Source organism: Ictalurus punctatus, chromosome 20, assembly GCF_001660625.3.
Source record: "Ictalurus punctatus breed USDA103 chromosome 20, Coco_2.0, whole genome shotgun sequence".
NCBI classification, from domain to species: domain Eukaryota; kingdom Metazoa; phylum Chordata; class Actinopteri; order Siluriformes; family Ictaluridae; genus Ictalurus; species Ictalurus punctatus.
Genome location: NC_030435.2, coordinates 16,448,463 through 16,474,625, shown reverse-complemented (window position 1 = coordinate 16,474,625; position 26,163 = coordinate 16,448,463). Strand labels below are relative to the sequence as shown.

The 26,163-nt window shown below is 35.9% G+C and overlaps 1 protein-coding gene across 1 annotated transcript in view; it reads right to left on the bottom strand.

The window, feature by feature from the left end:
- Positions 1-26,163, bottom strand: part of sema6ba (sema domain, transmembrane domain (TM), and cytoplasmic domain, (semaphorin) 6Ba) — a 165,286-nt gene that overhangs the window by 22,583 nt on the left and 116,540 nt on the right. The window contains exons 6-12 of the mRNA XM_047162430.2: positions 25,186-25,284; positions 23,259-23,349; positions 22,972-23,091; positions 20,225-20,313; positions 19,814-20,031; positions 11,432-11,563; positions 8,129-8,278 (exon numbers count right to left, since the gene is read on the bottom strand). Coding sequence (XP_047018386.1) covers positions 8,129-8,278; positions 11,432-11,563; positions 19,814-20,031; positions 20,225-20,313; positions 22,972-23,091; positions 23,259-23,349; positions 25,186-25,284 — 899 coding nt within the window. The remainder of the gene's footprint in view (positions 1-8,128; positions 8,279-11,431; positions 11,564-19,813; positions 20,032-20,224; positions 20,314-22,971; positions 23,092-23,258; positions 23,350-25,185; positions 25,285-26,163) is intronic.

Sequence of the window (26,163 nt, the reverse complement as noted above, 5' to 3'; positions counted from 1 at the left end):
GGTGGCCAGTTTATAACGGAGTGTTGTTGCTTCCACTTGTGGATAATGGCCCCAATGGTGCTTACTGGAAGATTGAGAAGTTTTGAAATACGTCTGTATCCGATTCCATCAATATGTTTCGTAATAATAAGGTTCCGAAGGTCTTGGGAGAGCTTTTTGCTTTTACCCATCATGAGATGTTTCTTGTGTGGCACCTTGATAACGAAAAGCCTTTTTACAGACCATCAATTTACTAACCCAGCTGCTATTAATTTGCACATATAGGAGGTATAATTACTTACGGATTTCAGCTGGTTCCTTGTCTTGGGAGAACTGCTTTTTCTTAGCGTGTTCAAGACTTATTTCCTGTATCATTCCACTTTACATATAACTTTATTTATGGACTTTAATGTTGTGGATTCTTTATGTTTCCAGATTTCTTGAGTTAATACTTATGTCTGGTGAAAATTTCATGTGAATAACCTCACTGGAAATATATTTACTGAAAAAAATGTTGACGCATCCAATACTTATTTCCCCCGCTGTGACTGTCAGGTGGATTGACAAGTAAATGTAGTTACTATATATACTGCTATATAAAAGACTGAAAAACACAAAGAGAGTAAAAACACATAAACATAAACAAATAAAAAAACACTAGCCTGTAATTTAAGTAAATTGTTTAAGCAAATAAGCCAACTGTGATGTATGTGAAAGTTATATCTTCTCACTGACATTGCCAGGTACAGTAGCCCTTACTGTCACATATACAAGCACAGCACAGTACACTACAGTGAAATTCCTTTCTGTGCATATCTGAAAAGACTGGGGTCAGAGCACAGGGTTCCCAACAGTGGCAGTTTGGCAGTGCTGGGATTTGAGCTCATGGCATGCTGATCAATAGCCTAGTCCCTAATTGTCGAGCTTTATTACTTGACTCATTTGATCAATAAATCTAGACAAATTACCACATTGTCCTTACAAGTTCTCACAATGGCTTACATGCTGTTGTTGTACTTTGGTTCATATTTCTCAATAACCAAAGCTCACCTGTCTTTTCAATAAGCCATTAGAATAAATCTTCACTGAAGTTAACTTTTATTACAAACTCCTTAATGGAGTTATGAAATAACTCAACTTTGGGGGAAAATCTATGACTTAAGTTCTTCCTAAATTACTTCCCATACATTTTTCCAATCCTATGGTACATGTATTCCAACTTTTTATTTTGGTCTCCCACTCACAACTGTACTTCCTATATGCACTTAGATCCCATTTACTGCTTGAGGTGCAGAAAAAGGAAGAAAAAACTATCACTTACATGGTTTCATCTTAATCTGTCACATGCAACCTCACAGTAAACATTAGTGCCTCTTGTGAGTGAATGTAGCTAGAACAATTAGCTTGCTTTGGTAATCTATGAATGAAGCTAGTGTGAATCCTAGCATTAAACAGCCAATTTGTACATAAACAAGTGAGTTACTTACAGTGGTGCTTGAAAGTGTGGGAACCCTTTAGAACTGTCTATATTTCTGCATAAATATGACCTAAAACATCATCAGATTATCACACAAGTCCTAAAAGTAGATAAAAGAGAACCCAATTAAACAACTGAGACAAAATATTATACTTGATCATTTATTTGTTGAGAAAAATGATCCTGTATTATATATCCCTGAGTGCCAAAAGTATGTGAACCTTTGCTTTTAATATCTGGTGTGACCCCCTTGTGCAGCAATAACTGCAACTAAATGTTTCCAGTAACTGTTGATCAGTCCTGCACATCAGCTTGGAGGAATTTTAGCCCATTTCTCAATACAGAACAACTTCAACTCAACATAGCGTTACTATGATCACAGTTCGCAATACACTGAAAAAGTCACACTATTAAATTCCTACATTCTTCTGAATGTCCATTGAATAAAATAAAATATTAGATGTCACGAGAGAACCTTCTGCCATCATTTACACATTTTAATGGCCATGTAATATGAAGCAATGTGATAACATGAAATTAAAAATTACCTTATATGGCCAGGGACATTGTTTCAACTCAGGAGAACCATCATTTGCTTCTATTGTCAAGCAACTATTTGACGCCATACACAACAGCACTTCACCTTTGTGGGTTTGCTGAGAGTAGGCTAATGTTTGAGAGGCAGGAATTTGGCCAATAGTTGCTGCAAGCCTTTTAGAATCGACCAATTGGTGTGTGAGAAGGCAGGAATTACAGAGAGGGGTTAAAGCAATGTAAATATATGCACACATGATGCAGTATTAGACCATGAGCACATCATAATGCAGCTAAAGTCTAAGCCCGGACATTCTCTCAAATTTAGAAATCACGACCGGACGCTTTTTTAACATCTGAAAAAGAGGACGTATGGTCACCCTAACAAATGTATTTCAGAGAACAATTTGTGTTAATTTCTAGCAAATTAACTTTGAGCAATTTTTTTTAATTTGGGGTTTGATCTTTTGTTAAAAATAATTAATAAAAATACTGGATATCAAACAATTGCAAACAAAACAGAGGTTTAGCCAAAAAATATATATCTTTTTTAAAATATAGGTGTGCAGCACTTATTTGCACAGTTTTAGTCAATACTTTGCGCTACTTCACTTTGCCAAGATACCAGCTCTGAGCCTTCTCCTATAATGCCTGATGAAGTTGGAGAATACATGGCAAGGTATCTGAGACCATATAGAATCTCTCAGATAGAGAAGGTGGAATGGAGAAGCACTCTCTATCAAGGAGACCAACAGTCTCTAATGAAATCCCAGTTACTCTTGTTGAACATGTCACTTAAACCACAGTTTAAGTACGAGATATATAGAAGATTTTTCAAACACTGTTAGAGAACATTACGTGTGATGTAGATAAAATTTCCTCAATGAATACAAATGAGAAAAGTTCTTACACTGCTCCTTTCTATAAAGTGGACCAATTTAACTTTGTCTGCTACTGACACAAAATTCATTATGTTTATTTTTTTTACATGTGCATTCATTCATTCATTCATTCATATGAAAGATTGGTTTATGTTTTATAGCCACATACATTTCTCCATTTTCCCCATCTGTACAAAGTACAAAGTAAAGAAATATATTAATAAACAATACATTGCACTTCTATAGTGTTCAGTAGCTAATGCATATAACACGGTTGCCAGCATACACACTGTGACAACTGTGTTCTCAATTAATCTGTGCAGTGTGAAAAACAAGGTTTGTTGAAATTGATATGCTAAGCGTGCATTATTATTATGTGAATATTTCATTTTGAGGAGAGTGTTTATGGTTATGGAGCCAATGTTTCACTTTGCTCATAATTTATGTGGATTTGCAAAATGTGTGTATCATTTTGAGATCATTTGCAACACTGAGACAATGTTTACAGAAATGTGTGCAAGCAAGGGAGAGAAATGGTAAAACAACATACAATAAAATAACACCAAGGGTACAATTTCTGGTAATGATTCTAAACAATATGAATATGAATATTTCATTAAGGCAGCCAGATGGAACGAGTATCAACAATAGCCTTTTTACATGGTAAGGAAAATGTGTCACATGATATTCATGAACACATTTAATAACAAGTGACTTCTAAAGTATCCCTTAGCTATATTCCCACAGAAAACAAATTTGTATAATTGAATAATTGAATATTAAATTTCGGGTTTATTCCATGGAATTTGTGATAACCGAGACTCAAGCTCACTCTGATACAACATGCAACATTGTCAATGTACAGGCTTATATATTATTTTTACATCATAGGTCTGTTTTCTTCTCCAGTCTGACTGGGAAAAAGTATGGGATTAAAATTGTGGCAAAAGTATTTGGATCGATAGCTTCCTGACCTGGAAGTAGAGACTTCAGGGGTGTGAATGTTGGAGAGTTCTCTGTATAGTTATAGTGTTTGTATTTTATAGTGGCAATCACTTACTTACTTAGTCAGTATATTAGTTTGTAATTAGTATTTGAGGTTTCGGTAGTCTCATACTACAATTGTTTTGAGATGAGCGGCATGGAGTGTTGTCGCCGTCATCATCATCATTCTCCTCCTCAGCTGGACACTTGAGCTATCTATATAAATCTCTCTAGCCAATGAGAGTAAATCGCTGTTAAGCCCTGCCCCCATGAGAGGTTCGTGCCAGAATGGCAAACGTAAACTTGCAGAACATAAACTTGCAGAGAGTAAGCGAAAACTTTGAAAGCGTAAATGAAAACTCTGGAAACGCATTCATAAATCATGATTAGCGAAAACGAAGCTTAGAAAACTGTTAACAAAGAATGCTGTTTATTTGAAGATCATGTTAAATTTTTGCCACCGAGTTCATTGTTTTCAGCTTCAAAGTGTTTTTCTTCTCTCACTGTATATTATTGTTTGTTTCTTTAAAAGTTTCAGTACCCTGAAAAAGTATCCTGATGTCTTCTGTTTTTGTGTCTCTCTCATACCAACTTGTTTCAGATATGAAAACAAAATCTAAGATAAAACAAAGGCAACCTGAGTAAACGCAAAATACAGTTTTTAAATTATGTTATTTATTGAAGCAAAAAAGTTATCCAGTACAACAAGGCCTGTGTGAAAATGTATTTGAACCCTATAGTTACTAATTCCCCAAATCTATGAAACTGCATTCATAATGGGGTTCAGCTGGATTAGATGCAATTAGGCCTGATTACTGCAAACCCTGTTCAAACAAATCAACACTTAAATAGAACTTGGAAAGTTCAAAGAAATTAAAGAAATGATGAGGAAGAAGATGATTGAAATACATCAGTCTGAGAAGGTTACAAAGTTATTTCAAAGGCTCTGGGACTCCAAAAAACTACAGTGAGAGCCATTATCTCCAAATGGAAAAACTCGGCACAGTAGTGAAACTTCCCAGAAGTGTCCAACTTTCCATAATTCCTCCAAGAGCACAGCAACGACTCATCCAGCAAGTCACAAAAAAGCCAGTGACAAAATCAAAGGACCTACTCTTGCATCAACAAAAACCACTGCTAACCCAGAAGAACATTAAGTTTTGTCTGAATTTTGCCAAAACACACCTTGATGATCCTCAAACCTTTTGGGAGAATTTTCTGTGGACTGATGAGTTGAAAGTGGAACTGTTTGGAAGACAGGGGTCCCTTTACATCTGGTGTAAACCAAACACATAATTCCACAAAAAGAACATCATACCTACGGTCAAACATGGTGGTGGAAGTGTGATGGTGTGGGGATGCTTTGCTGCTTCAGGGTCTGGGCAACTTGCACTAATTGAGGGAAACATGAATTCTGCTTTCTACCAGAAAATCCTAAAGGAGAATGTCCGATATTCAGTCCATAATTTGAAACTCAAGTGCAACTGGATTATGCAGCAAGACAATGATCCAAAGCATAGGAGTAAGTCCTAGTCCTAGAAGTACGTGAAAGACTGAGCTCTAGTTATCGGAAGCGTTTGGTTGCAGTTATGCAGTTATTGCTGCTGAAGGTAGCACAACCAGATTCTGAGGGGAAATGAGTTTTTAACAAAAAATAAATAATAACTATTGTGTACTCAGGTTGTCTTTGTTTGATCTTGTATTTTGTTTGAAGATCTACAACTATTTAGTATGAGATATACATAAAAACAGAAGAAATCGGGAAATACTTTTTCCCAGCACTGTATCATTAACTCATTTACATGGACTTGTATGGTGGACACTCTAAAGCCTAATAATAAACACATTTTAAAAATGTGCTGTTATTTAACAAAGAAAAATGCATAATCTTTGCTATGGTGAACTATTCTGTAATATTTTCTGACATCTCTTCTGAGATGTTTATTTAATATTTTTAGAAGGAGTCTCCAGTGTCAACGCTTTGTAAATGTCTTTAAGTTTTCCGCTATAGGAAAGTCTTCATAACAGAGGATTTCCGGTTTCTCTGTAACATAACAACCTGCATTTTTTTCTTATTAACTTCAAGAGGGAGGAAAAAAAGATAGGCTGGTGAGAGATTTACTCTTTATAGCTGCTATGATATAAGTGATAACAGGAACTAACTTGGATAAGTTAAAAAACGTATTTGTTGACACACTGCCATGGTGTTCAAGAAATAACACATTTTAAATAAAACACACAAACTTTTGGGTGGTAGCTACACGTCGCATCACATCACCCCATGCATCTTGGATCACGTTCCTTTAACATTTCTTACTCTTACATTTCCAACAATGTTATCTGTTTGACTATCACTTGTATTCCAACCCCAGGAGCATTCCAATTACTTGCTGTAAAACAAAGTTAGCATTTTTGCTTTGTTTTTATTTATTACCTTAAACCATGTCCCCGTAATCAATGTAAACCAATCAGCTATAACATTAAAACCACCTGCCTAATATTGTGTAGGTTCCCCTTGTGCCACCGAAACAGCTCTGACCCATCAAGTGTTCGGGACTCCTATTAGTGTTCGGGACTCAGACACAGTCTCAGTGTTTAAGTCTAAGCTTAAAACGTATTTGTTTACTCAAGCCTACCCTGACTAGATTCTGTTCTACTACTTCGCAGTCATAATAATCTTTTTTCTCCCTCTCTCCTTTCGCCGAGCCCCACACGAATTTATGGAGATACTAGAGATCCAGATCCTTTTTGCCTCTGGATGGAGCTCAAATCTTCTTTAATTCCAGACTGTTGGGACTACGGCTGCTCCTAACGCCATACAGACTTCATATAAATCCATAATGAACTTTTTCACACTATCTGTTGTTACCCAGATGAGGATGGGTTCCCTTCTGAGTCGGGTTCCTCTCAAGGTTTCTTCCTCTTAAAACATCTTAGGGAGTTTTTCCTTGCCACCGTCGCCACTCAGTGGCTTGCTCAGTTGGGATAAATTTGCACCTTTAATATCTGTATACCATGTTGATATTTCTGTAAAGCTGCTTTGACACAATGTCTATTGTAAAAAGCGCTATACAAATAAAATTGAATTGAACTGAATTGAATCAAGGTATGGACTCGTTACAGCATGACAAATCAGCTTAGAGCCCTGACTGTTCATGTGCTTCCTAATATCCCATATCTTGACAGCTGCCATTGTAATGAGATAATCACATTCATATATATATATATATATATAATGGTGCACTATATAGCGCTTTTATCCAAAATGCTTTACACTGTGTCTCATTCACCCATTCACACCAATTGAGGCCGAGCTGCCATGCAAAGCGCTAACTTGCCATCGGGAGGAGCAACTTGGGGTTCGGTGTCTTGCCCAAGGACACTTCAGCATGTGGAGTCATGTGGGCCGGGAATCGAACCACCAACCCTACGATATATATATATATATATATATATATATATATATATATATATATATATATATATATATATATATATTCTCTTCTCCAGTCAGTGGTTTTAATGTTATGGCTGATCGGTATAAATTTTATCGTTTGAACTAGTGGACTAGCCATCAATGCTGTTAAACCCAAAATTCATGGTAATTGTGGTGCACTATAAATGAGTGGGGTTTTGCTATAATTTTAAGGTCACATTCACTATTTATAAGCATCTAAATCATGTGTTATAATGCCTGATAAGGGCAACATTGTTATTCATGGGAAGCATTATAACATTTCCATCCCTGAGAGCATTTCAATCAAAATTCAGTTGACTTGGCTAAATTGAGTACTTTTCACTTTTTTAGAAGGAAAAAAAAGAGACTTTTTCTTCTACTTTCCATGGTACTCAGAGGCCAGAGGCAAATAGCTGTCAAATTGCTCTTGGCAGCATTTTCCAGCTCTGATTTACAATTTCATCTACACTCTTACATTGTTAGTCAGGCTATATGCATGAAGGGTTTCATCATGCTTGCATGAGTTAGACTAGGCCAGCTGCCCACAGTTTTGAATTTCTAACCATACTGTGCCTCGTTTTATATGCGACCTTCATATTAGCATTTTTTGAGCTTTACAAACATAGAAGCAAAATGAAACTGTTGGTGAGTAAGCTTTTATTTTTCTTCCGGTGATGGCAATTCATTCACCCACCTGACCTTGACTCTAAATCTTAGCCTCATATTAGCATTTTCCAAAAGACATGACTATGAATATGAGCAAAAATTCTGAACACCTGGCTGTAATTTTCTAGCAGTGGCAATGCAGTCACTTACCTGACCATAGTTTTAACTATCCAGGGTCTGTGTCCTAGCAGAGGGACGGCTTCATCCATGAGTGGATGGGTCTTTATGAAATTTAATACCTCGTCAGGGAATGAGGTAGAGGAGCTGAACCTGGACCCCTGACCAGCACAACCCCCAGGCCTACACAAACACACAAGGCAGAATATTTACACATTAAGAATGATCATTGTGTAGAAAGACCTACTTGATATAGGACAATAACAGAACACTGCATTTAATCTACATACTTCCTTCAGATATTCATATGCATTAACTATCCTTTGTGTTTGAATAAGAATCAGAATTGAGTTTCTACATCAGGCATAGTCAACTATTTGCTCAAGGAAATGGACCCCAAAATATTTCAGCACACCAAACAGAGCACCTGAAAAAATACTCTACCAGAGCAAACATCAACATATTAAAAATGGATGTACTTCCAGTTTTCTAAATATGAACCATCTCAGCTTCTGTAGTACATTCTCAGTTTAAGCTTATCTAATCACTTGTATTTATGAAAATTGGACCAAAAGGTTCCTCATGTTAGTTTAAATATCCAGACCACTGTAAGCAAAGAATTAACTTGTACTTCATAAATTGTAACTGAATATTCCTGTTATAGACTTTGTCAAGGGTGAAAGAATACCATAACACTCAAAATTTATTCAGAAAAAAATAATAACTGGTGGGATATTATTGTATCATTGTGTCTGGTCATCAGGAAATAAAGCACAAACCCAAATGGTAAGAGAGAAATTGGACTAATAGCCTGATTCACCAACATATTTAGTGCATGACCTGCTCCAGTCACTGACCGTTTTGCCAAAATTTCATGTGTTGTGAGCATTTAGAAAATACTTTGATCACCTAGACCCTGAGTGCTCTCTACTTTCTGTATCACCGACGTGGACTGTGTGTCAAGAAGGAAAAACTGTTGGCCATCTTTGTCTGGAGTGCAAAATGTGCCCTTATAATTATACTGAGTGTAACACCAAGCACACAAAAATTGCTTGACACTGTGTCTGATCCAATAGCCCTCAAACAGAGGAGTTTCAAAGGAATTTCCTATGGTCAATGGTTTCTTTCAGTAAAAATACATTTTGGAATCAAAACTTTGCTTCGATTTTAACTTTGATGAACTTTGACATGGAAATTTGCTTCATCGACCAGCAGCACAACTTCACTAGATTCACTGATCTCTAAAGAGGATGTCCATACATTTTTCACATGTCCATACAAGTTCAAGTTCAATGACTTTACTGCCATTTCAACCATATACAGCTGGTACAGTACACAGTGAAATGATACAATGTTCCTGCAGGACCAGGGTGCTACTTAAAAAAACAGAGTTACATGAGAAGACATAAAATTAAATAAGACTACAAAGACATACACAGGACTACCTAAAGTGCACGTGTGCAAACGTGTGCAACAGCACAAGATAGCACAACAAAAACAGTAAAGGACAGTACAGCACAGACCAGGACACAGTTCTTGTGTGGAATAAGGTGCAAAGATATATTACAATATAACAATAAATGTTGTAGATGTAAAAATAACATACTAATTAGCTGCAAAACTGCAGGTGGTCAATACAGCATTTTGTTTACAGTGTTTTAGCAGCAATTTAAGACAGAATTGTGCAAAAATTGCAGAGGAACTGTAGTGGAATGGTGTTCAGTTGAATATGAGTGTGTGTGTGTCTGGGTTGATGCCAGTCCAATCTCTTGGTATTGAGGAGTCTGATGAGTTGGGGGAAGAAACAGTTACACAGTCTGCCATAACACCAAAAACTGAGGAAGCACAAATTTTTACCAGTAGTTATTCAGTACACTGGTATAACCTTCTTTTACTTTTTTTTTTTTGTGTGTGTGTGTGTGTGTGTGTGTGTGTGTGTGTGTGTGTGTGTGTGTGTGTGTGTTTGCTGTTTATAATTGATAAGTTAGCTTTGCCTGCTAGCAACCAATTATGGCACATGGGTAAAAAAAAAAAAAAAAAACTCTCAATGTACAAAACTTTGTGTTTATCTAGAACTTGTTTTTGTACTAAATTTAGTAAAGTTCAATTGAATTTTGGAAACTGGTGAAATCAGAGTTAATGAATAGCCTGGGATAAAATATAGACTGAACTAAAAACGAGGAGCATTTTTGTTGTTAGTTTTTCTACGATTTTCTGCCATTGGCAAGCCTAAGCATCATAGACTACAAATTTCTAGTGCGCCTGTAGATTTTTGGCCAAAATACCAAGTGAACTTCAGAGAAACTGTATTTCTACATCTTTCTGATAAAGTACTGAAGGGTAAGAGTGATCCTCTTTACAAGCCAGTTTTAATAAATGTTCTAGCACCTTCCTAATTTAACATTGAGGAAATAGTAATATCAGACTGTAAAGCTACAACTCAATTCCTTTTTCATACTGTTTCATTGCTGGATGGTATTATATATTATATTACATCATGTTTGAGTAGTTAAATCTGATTGGTCAGAAAGTGTGCATTATTTTTGTATAACAGCACAGGTAGTTCCTACTGTAGCTGTAACATGAATGGTTCGTTTATATTAATGCTCGTGTTCTAATACGTTATTGTTCCAGTAGTAACAACAGGGATTTGTACGCCAAATGCTCCACGTAATCTAAGACTAAAATGATTATGTTTAACAAATGAATTAGTATAATCGTTGATCTGGTGGAGTTTTTTGTTAGGAGGTGCTTATTTATGGAAGGAGTCTTGGTTGTAAGTGCTATCAGTCTTGGTTATGCTTTCCTTTTTTCTAGGCAAAATGACAGGCTGTGTGTGTGTGTGTGTGTGTGTGTGTGTGTGTGTGTGTGTGTGTGTGTGTGTGTGTGTGTGTGTGTGTGTGTGTGTGACAGAGAGAGAGAGAGCGCATGAGAGAGAGGCTGATGAGGGAATGACTGTTAGCGGTAACATATGTGAGAAGAGGACCTTGATGCTCGGACATTCCACAACATTAAATCTAACTCTAAAATGCATGACATGTCTTTCATTAATAAATTAAATATCATTGGCAAATAATCTCTGGTAAATCGTTGCGGTATAAGCAGAATAACACACTCGAGACCACTGGCTTGCACCTCGTGCACCTCGTCCCCAGTGTGGACTATTTTTGTATAACAGCACGGTCTGTCAGGTGATTCCCAACCTATTTCACAAAATTCGACTGTTATAAGTGCTTTAAAAATTTATTGATCTCTTGGCCTTGAGCACTCGTCAATCTCTTGTGCTGTGGGCTTTGTGTTAAAAGAGAAGACACTATGTGTTAAGAGAAAGGATACCTGGGCTTGGGCACAAGCTCCTCTGGAACTGGAGTCCAAATTGATTCCGGAGTCTTCTGTTCCTTGAACCTCCCTTCGAACACACGTGCCAGCTGCTGCATGTCGAAAGCACACACCGCTGAGCCAGGGATGCTGGGAAACAGCGAACAGAAGCAGCTGTGGTCAGGATGTTCTGAGTGATCTGATCAACACTCTACATGCACCACTGTAATGGTTCAAAAAAAATGCTGTCACAACAAACACAGGGAAAACACCTCGACAGACTACTAGGGCTTTTTTTCCCCCATCACTGACTAAGTCTTCAGCAAAAGTCATTATTGGGTATTTGATTACAAAAGCTATTTTAATCAGATTTGGAACTAAATACATTTGACACCACTAGAATATATGCAATTATTCACACTGTCATTATGAAGAGTTTTACATACACATAATCAAACCCAGAACCGAATCAATGCCAGTAATTACTAGATAAACAATAGGAGGGTAATACAATGTTACTGTTTACTGCTTCACATATTCATATCTGTAGCAGTATTTGGATTTAAACCCCAAATGGATCTGGCCTAAAATTTTGTTTGTTTTTAGAAATAGTAGAAAGATATATATGCCAGCACTCTCAGCATGTGTGTATACTCTGGCTCTGACAGTTTATCAACCTCAGCTACATCACTCGATTTCATAATCAGTCTCAACTAGAGATGTGCGCTGGACTGTTTTTTGATCCTGATTGTACAGTTATTATTTTTATACGTAATTATTGTGTCCATGACATTTTCTAATGAATTTAGTTGGTTCTAATTCCCAAAACATAAACAAACTAGTAGCCTAATTTAATCCACTGCAACCCTGGCCAGGTAGTTATGAATAAATATGGTCTATGTTGTCACATGAGCTTCACATCTGACTGCTCACTAACATCTGTATGAAAGTAATTAGCAAGCAAGTGGGATTTTTTTTTGTTGTATCCCACAGGATCACAGTCCCAAAGTGCTGAACATCTTTAGTCTCAAACAGATGTGCTGTGAACCTTTCTGGCAATCTTTCTGAAAAAAAAAGGGTTTCACATTTCATATTTCTTAACTTATTTATTATTTCTTATTCATTTCTGATTGTTTTATCTTTAATTTAGCATTTAATGCACAGTCTAAAGAGGAGTAGGCCAGGTTTTCATTTCACTGCAAGTTATATACTGTATATAATTCTGTATGTGACAAATAAAATCTTGAATCTTTTAAAAATATATGTGCCACCTGTATTGGCTCCACTAAGAAATACTAAAAATAAATCCAAACAAATTATACATACAGTTGAGATCATAAGTTTACATATGCATTGCAGAATCTGCAAAATGTTAATAATTAAAAAAAAATAAAATAAAATTGTTTTTTATTTAGTACTGCCCTGAATAAGCTATTTCATATAACAGATGATTTGTGATAGTTGTTCATGAGTCCCTTGTTTGTCCTGAGAAGTTAAACTGCCCACTGTTCTTCAGAAAAATCCTCCAGGCCCTGCACATTCATTGCTTTTCCAGTATTTTCTGCATATTCGACCCCTTTCCAACAGTGTTTATATGATGTTGAGATCCAACTTTTCACACTGAGGACAACTGAGGGACTCGTACACAACTATTACAAAAAGTGCAAACATTCATTGATTCTTAAGAAGGCAACATGAGACATTAAATAAACTTTTGAACAGGATGAGTCATGTAAATTGTTATTATTTTGTCTTCTGGGAAACATGTTAATATTTTATGTAGCTTCTGAAGGGCAGAACTAAAAAAAATAATAATAAGGTCTAATAATAATAAAAAATAAGATCTTTAAGCAAAATAATTATTGGTATTATTGTGTCTTGTGCACAATAAATGTAAAGATCTGTTTTGTGAAATAGCTTATTCAGGGCAGAACTAAATAAAAAACAAAATGCAATTATGATCCCTCTTATTTTTTTCAATTATTAACATTTTGCAGATTCTGCAAGGTGTATGTAAATGTATGACCTCAACTGTAACTACACATTTAAAGAAATATGATATGGTATATTAATTATTAATGACCAACCAAATGGATAACTTGATATCCAGATTTTCCAGATTGGTAGCTGAGGGACATGAGGAAAGGGATTTGATTGAGGGTCCAGGTGTTCACCATGTGGGCCAGACCAGACCCCCCCCCCCCCCCCCCCCCCCGGGGGAATTCATGACCTCATTGGTACCACATTTCAGAGCTTGTATATTCCAAATGAGTTAATTTGTGGATATAAATTCATACATTATACATAATATTCTTGTCACATGACTCATGTTTCCTATTTTGCGTTGCTTGATGGTGAGCTGCAAGCAAGTGTATGCTGTTGAAGCAAAATCGCTCTAACACATAACATTACTGACTATCACTAGAATAATGTAACAGACAACCTGATATTCAATCTGCTGCAGGTGAGACTATTTTATTAGTGCTAGACAGACATCTGTCTCCCAGATAAAAGAAAGAGAGGCACAGAAACAGGTAAATGACAAGCCAAGAGTACAAGTTTCGGTCTAAAAGAGTGTAACAGACAGGAACACATCAGAATGGACTGACAGAAGAGAATGAAAATAAGAAGTAAAGGATGGATGAGAGACTGAGAATATGACAGGAGATGCACCACATTGTCTGGTCTGTGAAAAGTCAGAAGCTGTGTTCTGAGGCGATCAATTATTAGGCTGGATTAGTCCAGATCTGTGCTATGTCAAAAAAACTGAGGTGAGACATGGCTGCCTGGCACCTGAAACCGGACCTGCTGGCAGGATGTCACTGTGCCAACGATGGACCAGGACGCACTTCAACTGCCAAAGGGCTCTGTTCCAAATCAGTCACACTCAATAGTTCCTACTCGGCGTCTCCTGATTAGATATCATTCTGTGCCTACGCAGACTGAACTGATGAATGTCAAAGTGCATGTATTATGACAGGATCCCTTTATTGTGATCTGCCTTGCTTAGTTACCTCTTCATGCTATTTTCCCTACCTCATCTGGTTCACTTCAGTGAACACGAAGACAAAGAGCCAGACAATTACACCGAACAATTAAGCATTTCAAGGGAATGCCCTTAAGGGCAGCCAATTAAAAAAATCTTCAAAGAGTGTGAAATAATTCATAGAAATGTCAGGATGACAGAAAAAGTAAAGGCAGAATAGGCTACAGGAGCAGGGCTGTATGTCATTGATAATCATTTGCAACAGTTCTGATGACCCCAGTTCATTGCCCTTATGCAAAACTGAATGCATGGACCACTTACCAATCACCGATCACTACCTGCTACTCCGATTTGCACATTTCAGAGCACATTCAAAGAGTTAAGAAAAAAAAAAAGTAAAAAGTATGAGTCAGACCATTTGAAATATGTTAGGCAAAAGAATAAAGCAGAAATGCTGAAAGTCTGCTTTTGACAGGATCTCTTGCATGTTTTATTGACTAAATTACACTCTGACAGAAATGTAGGCCATGCAGGGATGACAAACAAGTTCAAAGTGTCTTCATGTTAGATGTTGCTGCCTGTAATCCTTTTGGATCTTACCAAAGTGGGACTTTGAGAATGGCAGTTTTTCAGAATGCCAGCTCAGCCGATAAGCCGTTAGAACTCATCAGCTTCAGTTCCAATCTGGCCAATGAACTGTCAAGATTTGATGAACTACAACTTTGTAATTATCTGGCTGTAGAAATGAACTGAATTTTTATCTTTCTCACTCCCCTTTCTCTCCAGTAATGTTTAACATACATAATATTAATTTATATTAATTTTAATGTTAATTATATTTGCTTACTAACCAGCACATTAAACAAACAAACAAACAAACAAACAAAAACCGATAGATCATATGAAGAACGAAAATTTAAACAACCACCCTAAATTAACAGACAAATATGTATAGCACTTGTACTTCATTTTAATATGTATAATGAATAACAGATTCCTTCCAATGTTTAAATCTCTGAATCAAGGCTGGTTCATTTGTATATATGGCATTTTAAAACATCTTTAAAATGTCACTAAGAAAGCTAATCAGCTTATAAATAATCATGTATTTTGGTTATTATTATATAAGTAAGCAAGTAAATAAGTAAGTAAATAAATAAATTCTAATAGATCAAATGAAAAATGTAATTCCAACATATGAAAGCAGTGCAGGTCGATTATATGCGATTTCATGAAATGTCACGAGAAAACAGGATTAGCAAGTCTGCCCAGTACTTTTTTATAAATAAATATATAAATAAACTGTGAAAAACTTTACAAAACTGGAAGTGTGAGACCATGTTGAAATAAAGTAAGTTAATAATGGTCTCAGCCTAAGATGCTCTGCCCACTGGACACAGAGTGTCTGATATGCTTTGTACACTTTTCTGGCCATAATCTTCAGAATAATGAATGCTGCAATAAGGTTATCTGCATCCTTTTGTTGGTTTTTCAACAACACGACAAACTTTGAACACTTTTTGAGAAAGACACTGTATAATCACTGGATTGAGAACAAGTTTCAAATATTTGAAACAGTTACTGATGAGTAAAGAAGTCACATTTAGTACCAAAAATTGCCAGTGGCAATATCACTCTCTAGTGAATGCTCTATATCTGGTTTGTAAAATGAGTAAGAAAGAACATAAGCCTCTACAGCATGTAACCAAACAGTTATTTAAAACATGTACATGTGGAGATGTAATGTAAGTAAAGACCAATATCTAACATTAGCCTATTCATTTTAGCCAAGTTCCTCACTATTGTTTGTGACAACATGGTAAATGTGTACCCCTATAATATATACCTTAAAAATATAACTCTTGTTAGTCTATGCTTCTCTTTTGTCTTTGTCTGGCTGTCTGTCCTTCTCACCCACCATCAACTACATAAATGACCTCCTGGCTTTCAGCCTGTGTTAGTGGCTAGCACAGTGGGAAAAGAATGGTATGGCCAACATCATGTCATTGCTGTGCCAGTGCTGTGCCATCAACATGCCAACACCATGCAGTCTCTGTGCCAACACTACGGCATCAAAATACCGCCCTCATCAAAGTGTCTTTCACTCCGCAGGAGCTACAGGCTGCACAGGCTGAACAGCTGAGGACAGAAACTGTGCTGCCTGCTGTTCAAACTGACATTTGCCCAGAGCGAAACGCCTTCTAATGAACACCATGCTCCTAAACCTGATCTTTTGAGTATCTCTGCGATATAAAATATTTAAAGCGAAATTTTCCACTATATTCTGCCATGTTCCCAGACAGAGAAAAACAGTGCATTACTTCTAATGCGAAAGCAATAGAAAACATTCAGCTGCTCACAGGAAACCAATTCAAAACTTTCATTGTACTGTTGGAAAAAAGAAATAACCTTATAACTATCATATGAGGAAAACAAAACCATAGAATAGACATATGAAAACAAATATCAGTTATAGAAGACATTCTCACTGCTCATCCAAGGGCTTTGTATCAGTTCTGCCAGAAAACCTCCAAAGGGTATAAATGTGCATTTGCAGCAGCACATCTCATCTTATGGTCCTTTATGGTCAAGCCAAAAACTGCTTGACCCCCCTGAGGCAATAAGCTTTTCAACGGGTAGCTGCATGATTTTTGCCCATTCATCCAGAAAAGTCAGATGAAGTTGCTGTCTGTTGGTCACTGACTAAACCTCAATATAACCAAAATGTGTGCTGTTCACAGATAACAAAAAGCATGTTCTGTATGTCTTCCCTGCCAATCTGCTCAAACCTCATCTGCAGTCGGGTGTGCACTGGCTCCGCTCCTCAGTGTCTGGCGAGATAGCTCATGACATGGCTCTCTGCAGCATGCCAATGTCCCTCTCGCTTGCACTTTGTGGCATATGTTATCTTACTGAAAATGCAAGAAGTTAAGTGTGGGGTTTGTTTTCTTGTTGTGATTTAATTGTTGAATGAATGGCATTTAAATGTTGAAGCTACAGGCTTTGTTCTAACTGGCCCTGATTAAGTAAGCACTCAATAGCCTTTTAAGTGATTGTTGCAGTATTTCACTGTACTAGAGGCAGATAAAGAGAAGATAAAGAGAGAAAAAATAAACAAAAAAGGAGAAGTAGTAGAATAAGAAGAAGAAAAAGAAGGAGGAGGAGGAGAAAAAGAAAATAAAGAGAACTTTAAAGGAGGACGAAGAAGAAGAAGAAGAAGAAATAGAAATGAGAGGAGCAAGAAGACAAAAAAGAAAATGAGAGGAGGATGAAGAGGAAGAAGATGACAAAGAGAAAATGAGAGCAGGAGGAGGAAGCAGTAGAAGAAGAAGAAGAAGAAGAAGAAGAAGAAGAAGAAGAAGAAGAAGAAGAAGAAGACAATGAAAAGAAAATGAGAGGAGGAGAAAGAAGAAGAAAAAGACAATAACAATAAGAAGACAATAAAGAAAAAATGAGAGGGGAGGAAGATAAAGTAGTAGAAGAAAATAAAGAGAAAATTAGAGAAGGAAGAAGAAGAAAAACAAAATGGAAAGGTAAAAACTAGAAAAAAGGAAACCTACTGTATAATTTCAAATGTATGTACTTGACTGATTTTCTTCAATCAGAATCAAACCACCTGCATGACTCATCTGTTTCCTAAGCCCCCGACTACAGCTTACAGCTGACATTTCATGTCTGCAGAACACTGAATGTCCCTCGTCTTCCTCTGTGTCTCATCACTTAACTGCTTTACAGAGACATCACAGCCATTTCCTTGTAGCAGCACTGTGAGTACTACATTCATCTGCTTTAGTGCTATGGGAGATATGTCATAGTTATGAAACAATACATTATACCTTTAACTGCCATAGAGCCACTTTGTGAAAGAGTATCTCTCTTTATTTCATGCTCATTTGAATACATTTCTCTCTCAGAAGGGGATTCTGGTGCATCATGCCAGAACCGAACATTATTCTTAGTTTCCAAGGAGACATTGTAATCTGGTGTAAAAGTACCGATCACTTGTGGTGGGTTGAGGTGTCAGTCTGCCATTTTGGGTCTTTGTAAGGTACACCAATTACTCCATGTCAGTATGAAATGAAAAGGGTATGTGGAATACGCAGTGGAGATTTTGTCCACTCAGCTCACGTGGCTGATCTACTGTTCTCTCATTTCAAATGGGACTGAATATAACAAATGAGTGTTATTACAGAGTTAATGCTCTGATATACAACCCTTTTTTCCCTCATTCCCTCTCTCTTTCTCTTAAATGCATTTTATCATTAACATTTGCAAAGAATAACCTTGTCAATAATATTCATATTTATTAGAATAAATGTTTAAATAACATTTGTAAAGGTAAATTATTTCCAATAAGACAGAATATACTCTATAAATACACTGTCACTGTGTAATAAATGGTAATAGTAGTAGTAGTATTTAGTAGTAGTATTTCTGAGATATTTAGGTATTGTAGTACATGCATTTACATCTTATTTAAATTCTTATTTACATTATGCGCTAGTGTGTCTCTGTATTATATGAAATTATTTCTTTTAAAAATGTATACTGAAATGAATAATGATGTAAAATAAGTACAATGGGAAATTATTCCTGTTACACAAATTAGTTATGTATTTCATTAGGTATTAGTAGATATAGTATATATTTTAGTAGTTATTTTTAGTAAACATTTTAGCAGTGATTTTTGGTAGATGTTTTAGTAGATATTTTTAGTAAATATTTTTAGCAGTGATTTTTGGTAGATGTTTTAGTAGATATTTTAGCAGTAATTTTTATATATTTTATTAGTTATTTTTAGCAAATATTTTTAGCAGTGATTTTTGGTAGATGTTTTAGTAGTTATTTTTAGTAAATATTTTAGCAGTGAATTTTGGTTGATGTTTTAGCTAATATTTTAGTAGCAATTTTATATATCTTTAGTAAATATTTTAGCAGTCATGTTAGTAGATGTTTTAGTAAGTATTCTTAGTCTTTTTTATATATATATTTAGCAAAAACTTTAGTAGTGATGTTTGATAGATATTTTAGTAGCTATTTTTAGTCAATATATTTAGCAGTGATTTTTGGTAGATATTTTAGCAGGTATTTTATTAGATACCTTATTTTTAGTAAATGTTTTATTAGGTATATTCATTATATATTTTAGCAAGTACTTCTTAGTAAATACTTTAGCAGGAATTTAGTAGATATTTTACTTGTAGGTGACATATAAGTATAACCCTATAAGGAAAGTTAAAAATCCCTAACTATACAAAAGAACTCTCAAGGAACTAATAACATTAGACACACACACACACACACACACACACACACACACACACATACACACACGAACACGTGTAGACAATGACTTACATGTACAGACAGTGGATAATAAAAACCCAAATCTATGCTGGGTTTGGTGTGTGTACCTGTTGGGAGGAGTGGAAAAAACTCCTAGGACAATGTCTCTGCCGTGCATGCGTATGATTGGACTGGTGGACTGCAGCAGGTTAAAGTAGAAGTGAGAGTCTCCTGGAATAGAGCAGTTCAGTCTTGCCTTCAGAAATGACGTCCACTGCTTCTCTAACACACGCTGAGAGCCCCCTAGATCACCTTTACACACACGTGCCACACGGGACACCATCACCTGAAACACACATACACACAGATAGACATGGATTCATTCATATGGGCACTTACATAGAAACACACAGTAACAATGTAGTAATATTTGAATATTTAATCTGCACATGCATAATATGTGCACAACTCAAAGGTATAAAGTACAATTTCAGCAAAATGCTAAATGTTAAAATTCTGCAGGTTTTACTTTCGCTCACCTTCTCCAAATAATTAAACTCCATCGCCATCTCTCTGAAGAAGAAGTAGATGTGAGGACCCCACTCTACTGCACTCACAAAGTAGGGCTCTAAGACAAATACAGACAGACAGCAAACAGACACATGCAAGCACACACACACACACACACACACACACACACACACACACACACACACACAGACACACACAGACACACACACACATATACAGAGAATAGGATGAAGCCCAAAACAACGACATTTTTTATAGAACTGGTATAAATAAGTCATTAAAATTAGATTTATATTAGGATGGAGTGATTTGGCAATATGATTTCACTATCTCAATGCCACAGTATGCTTTTCTGCAAGTATTGTCATTATTATCAGTACTCTTACATCACTGACCAAATCAATTGTTCCTCAGATTGACTGACTGGATGTTAAAATATTCTCATTTGACACACTGCCATATGCTGTCATAAACGTTTATATATATATATATATATATATATATATATATATATATATATATATATATATATATATATATATATCTTCCATCAGCTGAGATGTTTGTTTATGGCAGTTTATGTTTGTTTATGTGCAGATGGACCGACCCGTCCTCCATTTATATAGCGCCATTTCTTTGGTCACAGTTGAATGATTAGTTTTATTTGTCTTAATTAATGCGTTTTTTGTTGGTTCTCATTCTTTATTTTTCACATTCTTTAATTACTGCCAATAAAATAAAACAACTGGGTTTCACAATAGCAAATAATAAAATATTAAGCTTTTAATGGGCTTAACAAAACATTGGTCAGGAAATTAGCAAGAATGAAACAAATAGATAAAGTAACTTAGTAAAGGAAACTTTTCCCTTTGATTTATTTAAATGTTTAAGCATTGTAGGTAAACTTGCAGATGGCTTTTTATTTTTATTTAATTCATTTGCTTTATTTTATTTTTACTTTATTTTAATTTTCACACCCAGACATGTGTTACATTTGAATCATTTTCATGATTTTACCTTTGCGTACAAGTGAATTTCCCTGTTTCTAGCTTCTCTTCCAACAGTTCACTGCAGCAAAAGTCAACGAGCAATTAATGGCACAGGAGGTCTCAGGAGTGCATTTGTTAATTCTTGTTAATTTTCTGGCCAATGATTTGTTGTTAAGACCATTAAAAGCTTAATATTTTGACGTTTTGCGTTTGGCCCATTTTTCTGCGCATATTATATATTCCATATATAAAAATGCAGTAATCCGTGCTAATTAAACGATTTGAAGGCAATTACATTTTTTTCAGGATTTTCATGGATACCAAATTCCTTGTGCAAATGCACGTAGGAACGATTTACAAATAAATCCATTGCATCCAGTTTGATAAATGAGCCCCACTATAACAATTATTATGAGTTTTCAGAAAATAATTTTTTGTAACTATACAGCATAAACCTTTTATATTACATCAGATATACTACTCAACATTCTGATAACGTTCTCTGCTAGCTGGGAGCACAGCAACACAACTCTCACAGACAGGGAGAAAGAAGGAGAAAAGAGGAAGACGGAGGCAAACAGAGTCAAGCACAGTTGAAGGCCTAAAGCTTACAAATTTGGTATAGAAACAGTGCAGAATGTGCTGAGGCAGCTGTGAGGACTTAACCTCTACCATTCTATCTTCTCGAGCTGATCTTTTGTACACACTCGGTCTGTTTTCTTGAATAAATCTCATGGCTCTGAATGCTTCAAAGAGACCTTGAAACTTTTTCACTACAAACTCACTCAGTAGGTCATCTGTGTCTTTACCTTCAAGCCTCAAAGCAATGCTGCAGAGCATAAAGCAAGTTCTATTTTTGCTTTTATTCCCCTAAAGAAGTGGTTTACAATCCTGGTCCTAGGGACACACATCACTGCACATTTTGCATGTCTCTGATGCCTGATTCACTCAGCTCAGTTCTCTCTCCTAACAAGCTGATGATCTGAATCAGGTGTGTTAAATAAAGGAGACATACAAAATGTCTCCTTTATGTCAGAATCACTGTAAGTGCTACTAGTATACAGTAATAGAGGTTTGAACAGTCTGAAATGGAAGAGTTTTTTTTTCGCCTGATTTTTATTTTATTTTTTTGCATACAGAGGTATGCAGATGACTACAGCTTGGAGCTATTAGCTGGAAAACACCATTGGACCACAGAATGAAGTCTATCCTAGTCCAAGTTCAAATTTGATAACAATACCAAACAAAATGAATATTTTACACATGTTTTTCTAAGGATACGTACAACTTTTTTTATATGTGCTTTCACATGCATAAGAGTATTAAGAGACAAAAATAAGAAAAGCTGATGAGGAATGATGGTTTGTAGCAGCTATAATGTAAATTATAACAGGAACTAAGTTGTTAACTTTGATTAACGGAAAAACACACAACCTGTCATTTATTAATAACTTAAGAATTATAATCATTAGTTAACTGATGCGCTGAAGATAATGAACTTTGGAGACGTAACAAAGATGTTGGATATTTTCCTACTTCATGTTTTATTTCTTATTTCTTTATGATTATTACTTTCTCTAAAGGAGATTTATGTCTGTCACATGTGCATTTGTGTCATTTTTTAGAAACAGCAAAAACATTTCATTATCTTCCTTTTATGTTTGATCTGGAAAAGTGTAATGATTATGTAAATGAGTCTCGACCATTGACAAGCAATCGATCTATCCAGGTGACAAAATAATCAATACGGTAATCAGCTGATATACCTCGAAACCACTTGGAATCGTGTTTGATCGTGCGGAGAGCAGGGCTATCTCCCAAACTCCGGTAGATGACAGCGTCGATAGCGAGGAAATCCGTCACCGTACCAGTAAACAGGTTACCCTCTGGGTCAAAGGTGAAAAGGCCAAGAGATAAGGGAAAAATCGCAAGGGTAGCATAGTGCGTTTCACATCAATAACACTCCATACAAGACTATAGGAATGTTACACCCCCCTCCCCAAATCAATTTCCACAGTGTCCTTTGACACAATTAAAAACTGTGTGTACAAACCTGCAAACAGGGCCACATTGGCATGTTTGGGATCATACGGACACCTGGCCATTCCACTGATTGGCTCTCCTACCATTTCCAGAGTGTCTCTCTGCACACATGAATGCACACACACACACACACACACACACACACAGAAACACACATTGGGAGCCATAAATAACACTCACTTGTTGACGGTTGCAGCAACCACATACACGTCACACCCCATTTCCCAGAGCAACTACCATATCTCCAGGTGGTGGGAAATTGGGAATTGAGAGGGAGCAGGAAGAGGTCTATAAATAATCTTGAATATCTGACATCATACCTCATACTGACAACTCATCTACTGACTGACTGACTAAAACACTGTACATGCAACATTTTATTTATCTTTTCACAGCCTATCAATACAGATGCTTGGACCCCTTGAACGAGGATCGAGTTTTATGCTATTTTATGGAACACAAATAACAGAACTGTTTTGGTGTAAGCTTTGATTAAGGAAATATAAGCAGCTTTTATATATATATATATATATATATATATATATATATATATATATATATATATATATATATATATATATATATATATATAAAGCACCAGGTCAGAAAATGTGCTTTTTCTTTTTTAGCTGATGATCAAAGAAAGACCAGTAAATCAGAAAGCATTTCAATTGAGGAAAACAGTGATTTTAATATAAACCTCATTAGAAAAAAAAAAACATCTGATAAAAATCTCATTACACTTATGACTGTGGTGTCTCAGGACCCCAAGGATCCATGACATATAACTAAGGGGTCTGATATTTTATTATTACTATCATTTTTATAATTATGTTTTTGTGGTAGAGATCATTAATAACTACTAGCAAAGATGTTACATCACAGTGCTGTCAAGTTCTCAAATCTGATTGGTCAGAAGATGTTACGGTGACATTTTCTGTGAGGAGATGTTCATGTAGCATTTAAGAAGGGGTTTCCAGTGTACAGTCAGAGGTAAAGTTGTTTGGACCAAGAGATTTGGTTTCTTGCTCAACAACAAGCTTAATTTCTTAAAATGTAACTATAAACAGATAAAAACGTACAACATCATTGTTTAATAAATAAAAATGTTGGTGTTGGCAAATCGCTGTGGTGTAAGAGGAATAAAACAGTTCAGAATGAGACATTATGGGAAAATAATCAACTCAACATATCATGTTCTTTATATATTCTTTATATATGTTATTGTTTTATATTTGCAGATTCTTAGAAATTCGCATCACTCTATTCATATAAAACGTATTGAAGGGAAATGTTATGAAGTGTGGGTAGTGGCTCTTTTCCATCAACTTCATATGTATGAAATCAAATGAGATTTACTCACACATGTTCATGAGATCATACAAATTCTTTACAAGATCAGGGCAAATTTAATTATTCCAGTTATAGTAAGTGTAACTGATTGGTCACTTAGCTGAATCTAAATTTAAAAACAATTATGAATAATATTCTAATTATCTATCTAATTAATCTAATTAATATTCTAATATTCTAATCTAACTGAAGTTTTAATAATAGTCAAGAAAGGGCTGTTTACATGACACAAAATGTTTTGAACGTATATTTTAACATAGCATAACTAGTTTGGGTTCTGTGCGAGGAAAGTTCAGAAATTAAAAGCTTTAATAGTTTTAATAAATAAATAAATAAATGTAATGGTACACATTTATCTATTGTGTATCATATTTGAATCGCTGATTTATAATTGTTAAATAAATGTGCAGTGAGGTCATAAAAGTGTCTGAGAATTTGATTTTTATGTTGCATGTTTGAGAACCCTTGACTTTATGCTGGACTAAATATACCCATTAAATTCTCAATGCAGCCACATATTTGCTCAGTGAGACGCCAGTATGGATAGTATTCAGCTGTTCCTGAGGCGCTATGGAGCCACTCACAGTGTAATTGGCACACAGCGGGTTGAAGGCGTTGGTCCCACACACAAAAAGGCCGCCATGTTGATTCAGCAATACCTTCATATAGTTACGGCACTCCTCCTGGAGAGACAGAGACCAACAGAGAAAAAGAGAAAACAAAGAGGGCTTCATGAGGAAAGCAAATGTGGATGAGATGGATGAGACTACATGCATGCAGATATTTAAACAAGGTCGTTTTTCTTAGTAGCACCTCCAGTTGTTTGCTTAATGCATGAATAGGCCTTACTGTGTAGCTCCACCACAGGGCTCATGATCAATCACTCATCATAGTTCACACTCAAACAACTTCCGCCACATTTTGAAACATTCCTAGACAATATTCAAGAACATTAATGGTGCATGTCTGCTTTTGATGCTAATGGAGGTAATTAAGAATTTGAACTCTCATTAGAAAAACTGTAAAATTAAAGCAACCCAGGAGGTTACTAAAGAATTTGAAAGGCACCTGTGAACCCCTTTGAAGAAGTTATGTGTATTTATCAAAAAGCACTGCAGAAGAGCCCCACTGTGTAGCTCCATGCTGGGACACACACTTCTCTTTGTCCATTGACTTTGGCTTGGCCTCATGGTGTAGCAGAGCTCAGCAGGGCTGACACTGAGGGCAGATGTTCTGGGGCAATAAGGTGAAGTTCTGAGCACTGGTTTGGTGTTACATATGCTTGGCGTGTGTGTGTGTTTGACTGAACGGATATTTCTCTTTCCTGATAGAGTTTTAGTGCGTATAGAAAGCTCTTATTCATAAGACATACCACATTCATCAATTCAATTCACAATCAGTACATTACATTCAAATAAACATGAGATGTAGTCTCGATGTAGTCTAGATGTAGTCAACATGTTCTTTTAATCAATATGTGAAAAAAACATACGTAAATGTAACAAAGCAAAAGAGACAGTACCACAAAAAGTCTCAAAAACCACATTAACTGAGGCAATAGG